Source organism: Alternaria arbusti, assembly GCF_024043155.1.
Source record: "Alternaria arbusti strain BMP 1465 chromosome Unknown scaffold_7, whole genome shotgun sequence".
NCBI lineage: Eukaryota > Fungi > Ascomycota > Dothideomycetes > Pleosporales > Pleosporaceae > Alternaria > Alternaria arbusti.
In genome coordinates this window covers 629,953-643,160 of record NW_026249947.1, presented here as the reverse complement: position 1 = coordinate 643,160, position 13,208 = coordinate 629,953, and the positions used below count along the sequence as shown (strand labels likewise).

The following is a 13,208-nucleotide window of genomic DNA, read 5'->3' as shown; positions in this document are numbered from 1 at the left end:
TTGACAAGATGATCACTATCTTGAGGCTCTGATCATGTCAGTTTCGCTGATGTGCCATTATTCAAACTCATCCATCTTTTTTACATTGTCCATTATGACCACAACCTCTTCGTTACGGTGTAAGACAAATAATTGGCCACGGCCTCAATCCCCCTTCGTAGCACCAACTGCGACATTCGCTTCCCCAATCCATTCCATCACATCGCAACACCGTTCCACCAAACCATCAAGGTACCTGAACACGCGAAGCGGCATACGTCGAATAGCTGCCCTGTCCGACGTGTCAAAAGCTGTGCAAGGTGATGCACAGGCACGTCACATTCATTCAGTGTAGTGTTGTACTGGAAATTAATTGGTATTAGACTGCTTCAATCTAATCTTCCGAAGCGATTGACATAATGGTGACTATGTAGCATCGACCAGCCAGTCGGGATCAGCGTCTTCGTCTTCGGGGTCTTCCATCATGAGGGAGCCGGTTTCTGAGGGGGATGAGGAGGGTGGAGAGGGCATTTCGGTGTCGGTAATGGGCTTGTGTTCGAAGCCATCGGACTGCTCCGGGGGTGTAGGCTCTTCGGGATTTTCCAATTGCGCGTCGTTTGTGATTTCTGCTTCTGGTATGAAACCTCCGGCGGGTTCTGCAGTTTCGTCAAGCTGCGAAGGCCCAGCATTAGCGTCTTTGGTAGCAGTGGAGGGACCTGCTTCGTCTGGAGAGCCGTCATGGACAAAGCCTCCGCCTTCTTCGTCATCCTCGGAAGAGTAGATTTGACCATAGCTACTCCTACGCCGAGGGAGAAGTTGTTGCGAGTCTAGGATGGAGCTTTCGAAGCTTTGATGTCGGTTTAGACTGATAGGCGCCGGACGGTCGGGTTCTTCTGGGATAAAGCCGCCGCCTCCATCGCCATCGTCTTCGTTATCATCCTCAGGCAGGAACCCGCCATCTCCGTAATCTTGCTTAGGTGGTTGATAGCCACCCGCTGAGGGTTTTGCAACATCACCCTCATCAGGGAAGAAGCCTCCGGCCATCTCCTGTGCCGCTAACTCTCTGTCCTCTTTGCTAATCTCATCTTGAACATCAATGGCCGGGCCTTTCTCGCCATCAATCTCGATAGCGTTGACACGTTGTGCGATACGAAGGCCAAGGAAGAAACGTCTCCACAGGCGGAGAGACTCAACCCTTCGCGCTTCGGCTTCAGCTTCTTCTTGTTGGTGCTCCATTCCATCAATGACTGCCTGGACAGCATCTGCGTACTCTTGTGCAACCACGACACCCTGAACGATTGCTGTACCATGGCGACCCTTGAAGGAAAAGCCAGTGACAGCATCGGCATAGTCTACCCCAACGATACGCGCTGCTTTCGATGCGAGCTTGTGTCGGATGTGCGTACCGCCGGGCGGACACATGGACGGGACGTAGAGATCAAGATTACCATAGGCATTACGGGGCACGCGCCCACGGACAACGGGAGGAGGAATGTAGAGCTCGGTCTGGAACTCTGCAAAGAGCCCCGCACCAACCTCGTCGACTTGCTCATCGAAATCCATATCTGCTCCAATCGAAGACCTTCTTCCTTTCTTGGGCTTGGCGCGCTTGAGTGGCTGCTCGCCAACTTTGACGTCCCGTCCCATACGATACCACTTGTCGGCCGTCCGGACTAGATGAACATTTGTACGACGGTATATGGGTTCCATCTTTGGGTTCATGGCACTGCCGCAATTGACCTTGCCGACCTGGTTCAAGGGATGTATCACTTCGTTATGCCTGAGATGACGCTCAAGAACGTAAACTGGATGGCCTCTGAAGTCTTGCACGTTCTTTGGAATACCTTCGGCAGCTTCTTTGCGAGCCAAAGTAGCGTCTTCCATCTGGTCTCTGTCGAGGGTGGTTCCACGCTGGAAGAATTGCATCGCCCGTTTCCACCATCTATCGCCATCAGGGGTGATTTCGACACGGTATTTCCGCGTCTTGGCATTGTATGCTTTCGCGTATCTCCGGGTGACGTCTTTGGCAGTATAGTCCTCGTCGAACGCTATCGCATAGGAGAGAATGTTCTGAGCAAAGTTAAGCGGTGGCTCTAGCTTCTCAGGTGAGTTGACGGTAAATGTCGAGTGTGTATCGATTGGTATCCACTTCTGGTAAGAAGGGTTGAGTACTTCCACCCAATACACTGGATACGGCGTGTGATAGGCTTTCTGTTTCTTGGGTGTTACACCTGTCTTGTTCAGAACAGCATGTCGCTCCCCCATCACACGCTCGAGTCTGGATAATTTCTTGTTACGCGGGCCCTGTGACTTGGGTTTCGTTGGACTGGGCTCTGCCGGCTTGTTATACGGATCGACGACTATCGTGTTTTTCTGGGCGCTGGTCTTCTGCGGGGTGGCACGTTCGGCTGCAGAAGCAAAAGGTAATGGCTGTAGCGAGCAAACAAGCCTGACCTCAATACCAATGCCACGGAGAAGAGCGCAAAACAGTTGCGTTCCAACGTCCTGAGACCCTTGTAAAGTGTGCGCTGCGGTGCGAAATTCATCCTTGTCCATAGGGTCATCAAGGTCGTCAAAGTCTGAGAAGGGTCGGATGGCGGCTTCGGCTTCAGCCCATCTAGGCTTGTACATGCCTTGAGCCGTGATTCTGAACCGCTTTGACCATAGTACCTTTAACTCGTTCAACCCATCTATAAATTGCTTCGAGGCCGAGTACTGCGACAAGTCGGGGTTGGGTACCAGATTGGATAGGGTCTTGGAGGGCACCATTTTACGTAGCGTGCTTTGTACCCTCCTGTCGTTGCACCAGGCATTTCTGCGATGGACGTGGTAGAGCAGACAGAGAATGTGCATCTTGTGGATATCCAAACGTCGCTTCTTGTCCACCGAGGTGATGGCCCGCCGACGCACCTTCCTCCTTGTCCCAGTGTCCTCTATCCTTTTGGCTCCCATGGTGATGTTGATGTCGCCAATCTTGGGTGCAGCCTCAACGCCTTCGTCGGGGTCATCGGTATCGTCGCCGTCGGCAAGCGCGTCTTCCCATTCCATATCGCTGTCATCTGACTCGTCCGAGTCGATGATAGTCTGGCGCACTCGCTCGTTCGTACGCGGTTCCTCGTCAGTGACGGATTGGGCCTGAGCGATGGGCCGCGATCGCGTGTGCGACGGCATCTGGGATTGTGATGCAGCATCTTCGGCTTGGGACGGTACGGGTAGTGGCGACTTCGGAGCATCGGTCAGCGGTCGCCGTTGTCGTACGGGCTCAACATGGTGTTCCGGGCTTGGTTGTCGTCGTGGAGGCGCCGTTTTTCTCTTCTTGAGCGGCGGTTCGTCTGTGCTCGTGGCCTGCTCTTCGCGCAGCATTTCCTGGAACACGGCTGGTACGCCTGCATCTTCCTGTTCCTTCTTGGCTCTCCGCGTTGACCGTCTTGGAGTAGCCGACTCCGCCGCCTTATGCGACCTTCCTCGCGCGCCTGCCATGTCTGCTGTCACCGGTAGAGTTGGCGCGAAGTGTGGGGATTCGATCGTGACGCTTGCGGTTGAGAGCTACACAGCGCAACAGCAACCATCATGGCCGCAATAACCAGAGAGTAGATTGCGTGCAGATACCGCGATTTGTGAGTGTACTCCGTTGCGGCGGCCTGATTAGAATGCTTCAGTGAAGGCTGACCGTGATGACGCAATCGTCCAAAAGCGCGCTATCACGTGTTCGGCGATCTAGCCTCGAGCCCAACCTTGGAAGGTCGCGTCCACATCACGCTCGACCAAAGTCACTCCAAGATGCATCGGAAGGCCAATCTCACGCTCCACCTCATACAAGGGAGAAAAGGAACAGCTCTGCGGCCTGCATTAAGGTAGAAATACGCAAATTAGGTGATCTAACGTCAACGTAGGCTCTGGTGTGTTCAGGTCTTTCCTTGCATGAGGTGGCTCTATGAGGTGGCTCCATGAAATGGCACTCCCCATGTTAAACCTAGTATCTGGGACATGTAGTACAGATTGGCAGCCTCCATGGCTTTCGAGGTTGGTACCCGGATACTATGGACGTTACTACCGCGCGTAACACAGGAGATTGTCGCTCTTCCCTGACCAGCATACCTCCTCAGTCGCACCTGTATGCTTTGTGGAAGTCGTGTTACAGCTGTCAGTATGGATCTGGGACAGCTTGATAACCAGCCCATATTTATGGTCATTGATCGAGTAGGCTCGTACTTCCGAGCTGTACCCACAAAACCATACCCTGGAGGTATTCAGTGCGGCTTTACAGTTCTACAGGATACAACACAGTGACCTACCTTCAGAATCGCTTTCATATGAGGTGGGCCTGGCGACACGCTCCTTCGCATTGCAAGGTTCTGCCTACTTGACCGTACCTCGTTGCTACCCTCATCAAGACTTGCGCCTACTACAGCTACGTAACCGGATGTCTTGTTATCTCCCATCCTGGTGGAGTTACCGGACGCATCAACATCATCAACATTATCAGCTTCACCGACATCAGTAGCAACACCAGAAGCATCTATCACTATTACAGCAACTCATCATGGCCATGTCTATGAAGCCCACCGAGAATGGCATTCCACGCGCTCATATTCTGGGTCTTCCGTTCACGGTTGACCGAAGCACTCCGAAATTGCCTACGGTCGAGCCACAGCCTGTTCCAAACCCGTCGCGAGCACCGGAATATACTGGCTCTCAGTATTCTGAGGCAGCAGATGAGACAAAGGTTCCAGCGCCTGATTCAGTCCATCTCCCAAAGAAGCCACATCACCGTCCATTTGGCGCGATTTCCAGCTGCTGCTCAACCAGTCGACCTCACACACCCCCTGCGACGGCAACGGTACATGCACACGGCGATGCCCATGACGATGCAGAAGTCCCAGCCTTGGAGAGCACACATACCCAATCTCACGCCATGGGTATTTGCTGCTCGGGGTCTCCCCACCCAAGTGAGGACTCTTCGCTAAAGCATCTAGGTGATATCGCGATTTCGAGCGAACACGCGGACGTTGAGCTCGGCCCTCCAAATTTTGAGCGAGTCGTTCTCCGAATCGATGGTCTCAAGTGCGGATGCTGCGAATCAGGGCTTTCGCGGGCGGTTGGCCGCATCCCTGCCGTTAGGAACTTTCAAGTGAACACTGTCTTAGCTCGGGTCGAGCTAGAGTTGGATACCAATCGGCTGTCCGTTGACAGAATTATCGAGCTACTGGAAACGAGGACTGGATACAAATTCGAGGAGCAGGTGACGGTTTCTGGTCAGGTTTTACAGTTCATTATCACCGATCCCAGGCGTTTGCAGCATGCCGTCCAACCACGTGGCGTCACACGTGTCGAGTCCCCCGAACGAGCACCATGGCGTCCTTTCGGCTTGTTGAGTGGGCGCAAAGGCTTAACGCAGAAGAAGATGGCCGACCTCAACGGAGATCCCGGTGCCGAGGACAGCCCTCGCGGAACCTCTAAGCTACGTATACCACCGACCAAGATATATTACGACGCGAACATCATCGGCGCTCGAGACGTCTACGAACACTACCTCAAATACGATCCCGATCTAACTCTAGCACCTTTAGTGGCAGATCCAGGGCTTGATCTTGGAGCCAAGCAGACCAGAAGAGCCCTGAAATGGTTCCTTCCCACACTGGCTCTCACTCTCCCCGTCCTCATCTTCGCATGGGCCCCACTCAACCACGAGAACCCCACTTTCGCCCACATCTCATTGGCTCTGGCAACCCTCGTACAGCTAATCGCCTTCTACCAATTCGTCCCGAGCGCCTTGAGATCTCTGTATCATTCTCACGTATTAGAGATGGACTCCTTGGTGACATTCAGTACGCCAGCTTCAAACTCGTCCTCAAAGTACGTTTGCTGACTACATACTTCCATAGGTACCACGATGGCGTACGTTTTCAGCGTCGTATCCTACAAGTACCAACTTGATGGTAGGCCACTAGAAACTGGATCGTTTTTCGAGACGTCTACGCTGTTGGTCTCGCTTCTCTTGCTGGGCCGCTTCATCAACGAATACGCCCGTTATCGAGGTAAGTGAAAGTATATCTTATCACCCAGGAGCCTACATCGCCTTTAGATATTATGGTCATGAGTTTTACTATCGATCTAGTCTCCAGGTCACATTCTAATCTTTTCTTGCAGCTGCGAAGTCGGTATCCTTCAGATCGCTCCAAGTCGACCAGGCAATCCTTGTGCAGCAGACCACGACGTCGTGGGCCAACGCAATCACGAGCAGAATCGACAGCAGACTACTACAGTACGGTGATTACTTCTGCACACCACCGCACACCAGGATCGTGACAGACGGCGTGGTCGTATACGGAGGCTCCGACGTCGACGAATCAATGATGACGGGTGAGTTCAAGCCGAACGCGAAGGGACTTGACTCGGAAGTCTTCGCAGGCACCAACAATGGAGACGGTCAGCTCATCGTGAGCTTAACGAAGCTGCCTCACGAGAACTCGGTCCAGCAGATTGCCGCCTTGGTGGAAGACGCTGAGTTGACGAAGCCGCGAGCACAAGCACTGGCTGATCGGGTCGCTGGTTGGTTCGTCCCCGCGATGGCTTCCATTGGGCTCACGGTCTTTCTCATTTGGCTATTCGTTGAGCGATACCACAACACAAAATCCTGGAGGGTACGGTATCCGCCCCGTGTATATCTCTAATTTCTAGCTAACTATTATCCAGTATGCGTCCGCCAGGCTCTACTCCGCGGAGGCAGATCCAGATCAGCGTACTGACGTGTTAGCAGAAGCGCAGTACTCACTGCCATTACCTATGCTATCGCCACCCTCATCGTCTCATGTCCATGCGCCATCGGTCTTGCCGTACCCATGGTCGTCTTGATCGCAGGTGGTGTGGCCGCACGACATGGCATCATCTTTCGGGATCCCCAGAAGCTCGAGATCGCACGCAACGTCACCGATGTCATATTCGACAAGACCGGTACCATTACCACAGGAAGACTTGAGATCATTGGTCTCCCTATGCATCGCAACACGGACCACATACTCATGAAGGGGCTGTTACTAGGCCTTGTGAAGGACATCAAGCACCCTGTATCCATCGCGATCACCCAGTATCTGGAACGAGATATACTCGCCCACAAGAACTTCGAATCTCTTCAGGTCAACAACATCACCAGTATTCCTGGTAAAGGCGTCCAAGGCAATTGCGCGAAAACTGGGGTAGAGATTCGCGCAGGTAACGCGGAATGGCTTCACATCAACGTCATCGGACAAGGAAAGAACACAGCATGCTACTTCACATACGGCGGCGATCTTCGCATAAGCTTCGAGCTCCTGGATCAACCCCGACCTGAAGCGATAATGGTAATCAAGGAACTCCACGCTCGAGGAATAAACGTACACATGCTCAGTGGCGACAACGACGGGGCTGTCAGCGACGTGGCGACAACCCTATACATCGACGAGGCGAATACAAAAGCTCGATGCACACCCGAAGGAAAGATGCAGTACATCCGTGATCTCCAGGACTCGCGCAGGAAATCCATCGTCATGTTCCTGGGTGACGGAACGAACGACTCTGCAGCGCTCAAACAAGCCGACGTAGGCGTGCACCTCAATGATGGTTCCGACGTTGCAAAGTCCGCCGCTGATGTCGTCCTTATAACGACTCGACTACACGACGTTCTCATCCTACTTGACATATCGCATGCGGCATACCGACGTATCTGCTGGAACTTCAGTTGGTCGGCATTCTACAATTTCTTCGCCATCATCCTCGCTGCCGGCGCATTCGTCAAGCTCCAGGCTAACGTAAGGATCACGCCGCAGTGGGCGGGTCTGGGCGAGCTCATCAGTGTCCTACCGGTGGTTCTTATCGCCTTCCAGATGCGCTTCCGCAACTATGGGAAACCGTACGGAGCGATGGAGAGGACGTATCAGAAGATTGAGGCGCCGAAGCGCGAGCAGCGACGTAGTCGCCAGAGTGCTAGTTCGGCGAGCGCTGGGTGCTGTGAAATGCCCACATCGACTTTGGCACATGTTGACGCTATTACGGGTATGAGTGAGAAACGTGGGCTTGGGAAGGTGGCGTATTGGCTTTCGTCCAGACGATGATTATTCTATTTGTTCTGCGTTTGGAGTCTTGTTGGCGGTGTAGGGTAAATGGGAAGCGCGGTGTTAATTGTTCTTGTCTTGTCTTCATGCCTATTCGCGCTACTTTCTAAGTACACCATTCTATTAATTCCTGAATAATGTGCCCTGGAGTATACATTGCTTTACTACGACACATCGCAGACTGAAGTACAGTGTATACCTTTAGGGTCGATGGTGACACAAATCAAGTGAGTTCATACTGCCATTACGTTTTCCCAACATCGATCTTCCCTTATCACAGAATACGGGGATCGCGCACTCTTTGATAAAGCGGCTGATGAATTCCTGTGGCACGCTGACGCCGTCGCGACCCCTCCTCCTATGATAACGCCTTCATGCCCACGACACCAGATGCTAAGCCACTTCCCTTCCAATCGAAACTTGGAGCTCACGCACAACGAAGAATAACATGCGAAGCGCCGAGAAATTGACGGTGACTCCAAGATGCGACACGGGTAAGATTCACGTAAAGAAACAGTGATGCTGAGCGGTACTAAGCCCGGGAAAGTGCTTCATAGTGCTTCACCGCATAGAGGCGTTTCTCGGCGAGTTGGGTGTTCAAGCGGCAGTTACACAAAGTCTGATCGGTACATTCTTTGCCTTGGTGGAGGTTGGCTTGGATTGGCTGGCGTAGATGAGTCTGCGAAGGTTTTCGGTTGAGTAGAGGTAAAGTTGGTTCGCTACCCAGATACCGCTCTCATTCCCCACACCTTCTCCGCGCGCTCATTACAGCGCGTTTGCATACTTTCTACAGATGTAAAAGCTACAGCGATAGTTCGGCTCGATGACGAAATGAGGGGTGTAGAGAAACAGTGGCGCACATTATGAGAGCGTTTGTGCACGCGGCGCTCGCGTGCGACTTCAGTCAGTCAGCCGGAGAAGAGGGTATGCGACGGCTGCGGTCATTGAAGCCTACCTTGGTTCACATCCCTTATTCAAGTCCCTTCTCTTACATACTTGGTATATAACCTTGCTGTGGGTTGTCCGGCCAAGGCTTGTCATACACTTGGTGCTGGGCATACAGAGATATAGGTATAGACTTACCAGCCGCTTATCCGACTCAAAGATGGCGACTTACATCGGTACGTACTCTTCCTTCGATTAGGCTGCAAGCCCTGAGCTATGCGGCGCAAAAGACGAATGCGTAGAAAATATTGAAAGATGTCGCAGTCTCGGGGGCTACCACAGACTTTATACATCCCCTGACTGATCCACACCCCGGTCGCATCACCCCAGATACTCCGCACAAGGATCCCATCCTGCACAGCTCACACCACTCTACTAACCATCCCAACGCAGAACCCCTCGCGCACCTCCTCACCGGCAACGCAACCTACCGCACCGACACCACAGCCCTCGACCCCAACGCCTTCACACTTCTCGCCCAAGGTCAAGCTCCCGACATCCTCTGGATCGGTTGCGCAGACAGTCGCATCCCTGAAACGACTGTATGCCACTGCAAACCCGGAGAGATCTTCGTGCACCGCAATATAGCGAATACGGTACATGCAGATGATCTATCAGCGGCGAGTGTAGTAGAATATGCGGTCGTGCATCTGAAAGTCAACAAGGTTGTTGTCTGCGGGCACACAAAGTGCGGCGGGGCAAATGCGGCTTTGCGAGACGACGATTTGGGTAGCGTTTTGAATAAGTGGTTGGGGCCTGTTCGAGAGTGAGTCCACTTTTTGTCAATTACTTCGCCTTCTGAGAAAATGTGGGAAGGAGATCTGGTGGGGCGAACGCGTGTTCGCAGGATCAGTATCCTGGAATTGGAAAGCTACCGACCGTACTAACAACACCGACAGACTCCGCCGTAAACACGAAGTCGAGTTGGAAGGCCTTCCCAACGATGATGCGAGGGCGGCGCGTGTTGCTGAGCTGAATGTTCAACAGTCGATTGAGGTGCTGAAACAGCATCCGGCTATTAAGAGAGCGGTTGTGGAGCGTGGACTATCGCTTCATGGGCTTATTTATGATATCGGGGTGGGACAGTTGAAGATCTTGGAGGAGGTGGGTGGGAGGAAGATGAATGGGCATTAGACTTCACCTTGAAGGGGTGAGGACAGACGTTTGGATGATACAGTGTTATTGCGGCGGTCATGGTCATGACTGCTTTGATAAAGATTTGGGCGTTGGTTTATAGCGTTTGAGAGTCATGGGGGTTCCGTGTAGAAGGGTAGATTTTCGTGAAAGTATGTAACTTGATATAACCGGCAATGAGTACATGAAGTCTGCTTGGATAAGTGAATTAACGTGTTCAAAAGCCCTCCTTGTCCTCAAAGTACTTCCTTGTCTCATACACCGACATGAAGGGAATAACGAACACAGGATGCACCGCCCTCACCGCATCACCCTCATCCCAAATCTTATCCTCGCCATCATAACGACCCTCCATCTTCCAATGGAAAGGTGCGCCAAAGGTACCCGTACCAAGAGTCTTGTTTATATTCTCATCATAGGCGTATTTATGCTGTACCGCACTCAGCCCAGCCAGATTGTAGCACGTGTGATACGCATCTGCGCCTTTCCCAGGCTTGTCCCTCAGTCCACCCTTGTTTTCTTGACACGCGGCTAAGATGTACCGACCAAGTGCGCCGCGGTTCCATAGTCCTCTCGTGGTTGCAGCTTCGGCAATAGACCAACAGCCGCCGATCCAGTGGGAGTAGCAGCCGTCGACGAGCTTGTTTGTGCGGCCATTGTATCCACCTTCTGGTGTGCATTGGCGCGACGATAGCCAGTAGATCAGCATGTTGACGTCCAGGTACTTGTGAAGCGTTTCTTTTGGTGGGCCGAGGATGGCGAGACTGCCTAGTCCACAAAATGCGTAGGCTCCGTGAGCTTCGTTGCCTGGAGCTGCGGAGATGCCGCCATCCCAGGACTGACACTTGGAGATCCAGTTACCCAGGCCGTCTGTGAAGGTGGTGAAGCCCTGTTTTCGTACGGGTGCATCGGGTGGTAGCTCGAGAGGCAGGTTAAGGAGGGATAGTACGACTAGGGCGCAATAGGCACCGCGAATGTCTTCTTCGCCGCCTGCACACATGGTGAAGCCTCCGTCTGCTTGCTTCATTCGGCCCAAGAAGTGCCATAGAGTCTTGCGATTGATTGTCTCATATGATTCTTTCCCGCCGACTGTGGCCAGCGACAGTACTGAAGCGTATGTACAGGCAAGATGAGCGTACTGTCCGTAGCCACCTCCAAATCCTCCATCCGGATGTTGTGCCAGGGAGGCGGTGTGTGGTGTTCTATGTGCTATCAGAACATGTGCGGCTGAAGTCATGTATTGGAAATTGTCTGCAAAGGGATGTTCAAATTGGAAAGACCTACGTTCTGTTGTAGTCGGATATATCAGACCCCAGTGCGGTCAGGCCTTGCAGAGACCAGTATATGATCCATGGTCGCGCAGCATCCAACGCGGCAGCGCGTGCCGGCCAGTCATCAAGTTGTCCTTCTAAGAAGTAGGCGTGCTTTCGGCGCTGCAAGCTCGGCATGCCAGAAGCGTTGAGTGGGAAATTGTTGGGATTGCCTTCCAAGAAAGGTAATATGACCTTGGACGTTTCTTCATCCGCTTCCGATGTGTCCGTCACGAGTGAGTCCCTGATTGGTATTCTTATACTCTCCAGGTAAGCAATGTTCGCTTGCTCTTCCATGGTAGCGGTTCCCATATCCTCGTAGTCGCTGTCCAGCTCCTCGTCTGAAAGCTCTTCAATTCGTTCTGATCCGGGAATAATCTCCTCTAAGCGGGAATCAGGAGCTGAGGAACGTAGTGGAAGAGCCATCTTTTGTACGTGCACTTCGCGGCGTCTCAATATTGAGCGGTACACGACTGGGCATCCGTGAGTGGCTGGCGCGTATGATGACTTTTAGCAAGGGTTGCTTAGTATTGTTCGAGTGCAGGTGCAGCGTCCAGATATGGTATGGGTATCACGGTACACGCTCGCATAGTGTGGCCAACATTACGTGAGTTAATGACTGCTCTTCGTTTGTTGCAAATGCTACTCAGGTACAGGAAAGAAAGAGTGGAGCACGTGGGGAGTGATCAGATTGAGTGCTAGCTGGCTTGGCGACATCTGCTATCGATAGAGAACCATCCCATCTTGTTCTCCATCGACACACAACTCAATCCGAAGAACGCACCCCAGCCATCCCAGCAAGTTCCTCGCCGATCGCCTCGCCCGCAAGCTTCAGCGGCTTCGACTCCTGCAGAACAAACAACATGCGCGTCCAGTCGGTCTTGCTGTGGTTGATCCACTGATGCATCGTTCCACGCTGAATCGCAACGTCACCCCGCTTCATCAACCGCTTCTCGCCGCTGTCTAGTAGACATTCGACCTCGCCTTCGAGTACGCAACCGTAGTCCAAGCTCACAGTCCGGTGCATCGTGCACGCTGTGTCCGGGGGGATGTCGACATGACGGAGGACTGTGCCACCGGAGACGACGAGGCCTGGGGCGTCCTTGAGATAATTGCCGTATACATCGAGATCTTGGTCGTCGTTCATATCGACGGGGAAGCCTTTGGTGGTGAAGCTGAGGGCGAAGGCGATGCCGTCGTCGTTGGCTTTCATCTTGCTTTCCTCGTTGAAGGCTTTGCTGAAGACGGCTTTGCCTTTATCATCATGGGCCGTGATGTAGCGGTGGATCTTGGGCAGCGCGCCGATGTGTGCCATGGTTGAGGTCTTTTGGAGTGTTGTGAAGTATGCTCGTTCGTGATGATTGAGTGGTGTTGAAGGCGAATCTGGCAATCACAACACTTGACTAAGTCGCGCCTTCTATCTCGCCAGAATGGAAGTGACAATTGACATGCCCCACGAGAGTCTCAGATATACTGCTTCACTCTCTCTGCGGGTTACACGAGGTACGGGAGATGCGCGTGGAGCCGAAGGCCGGCTGCGGATCCACATATCCAACTTCCCGTACTCCGCCATCTACGGCTCTTGAGTAGGCGTCATTGCATCAATAATAGCCTGAGTTGTAGAGTTTCGTCTCGCTGCAGTTCAGGGTTCGGTATGTATAAGGTGTGCTATATTGCCGCCACATCGTTTATACGCAACAAGTCTCGGCATCTGCAAAGCCAGTAAGCTGGCCAAGTAGTGAACACGAAC

General features: G+C 52.8%; 4 protein-coding genes across 4 annotated transcripts; 1 reads left to right on the top strand and 3 right to left on the bottom strand.

Annotated features, from left to right (window-relative positions):
• Positions 1–405: 405 nt before the first annotated feature.
• J4E86_006032 (uncharacterized protein) lies at positions 406–3,459 on the bottom strand (the record flags this gene model as incomplete). Its single annotated transcript, XM_051446563.1, has 1 exon — positions 406–3,459. One exon carries the CDS (start codon positions 3,457–3,459, stop codon positions 406–408), a length of 3,054 nt encoding a protein of 1,017 aa, XP_051302138.1.
• Positions 3,460–9,174: 5,715 nt separating this feature from the next.
• Positions 9,175–9,784, top strand: J4E86_006031 (uncharacterized protein; the record flags this gene model as incomplete). The annotated part of the gene is made up of 2 exons (XM_051446562.1): positions 9,175–9,190; positions 9,408–9,784. The coding sequence occupies 2 exons, from the start codon at positions 9,175–9,177 to the stop codon at positions 9,782–9,784; spliced, it is 393 nt and encodes a 130-aa protein (XP_051302137.1).
• A 581-nt stretch (positions 9,785–10,365) lies between these two features.
• Positions 10,366–11,884, bottom strand: J4E86_006030 (uncharacterized protein; the record flags this gene model as incomplete). The annotated part of the gene is made up of 2 exons (XM_051446561.1): positions 10,366–11,350; positions 11,433–11,884. The coding sequence occupies 2 exons, from the start codon at positions 11,882–11,884 to the stop codon at positions 10,366–10,368; spliced, it is 1,437 nt and encodes a 478-aa protein (XP_051302136.1).
• Positions 11,885–12,224: 340 nt separating this feature from the next.
• Positions 12,225–12,773, bottom strand: J4E86_006029 (uncharacterized protein; the record flags this gene model as incomplete). The annotated part of the gene is made up of 1 exon (XM_051446560.1): positions 12,225–12,773. The coding sequence occupies one exon, from the start codon at positions 12,771–12,773 to the stop codon at positions 12,225–12,227; it is 549 nt and encodes a 182-aa protein (XP_051302135.1).
• Between the last annotated feature and the right edge of the window lie 435 nt (positions 12,774–13,208).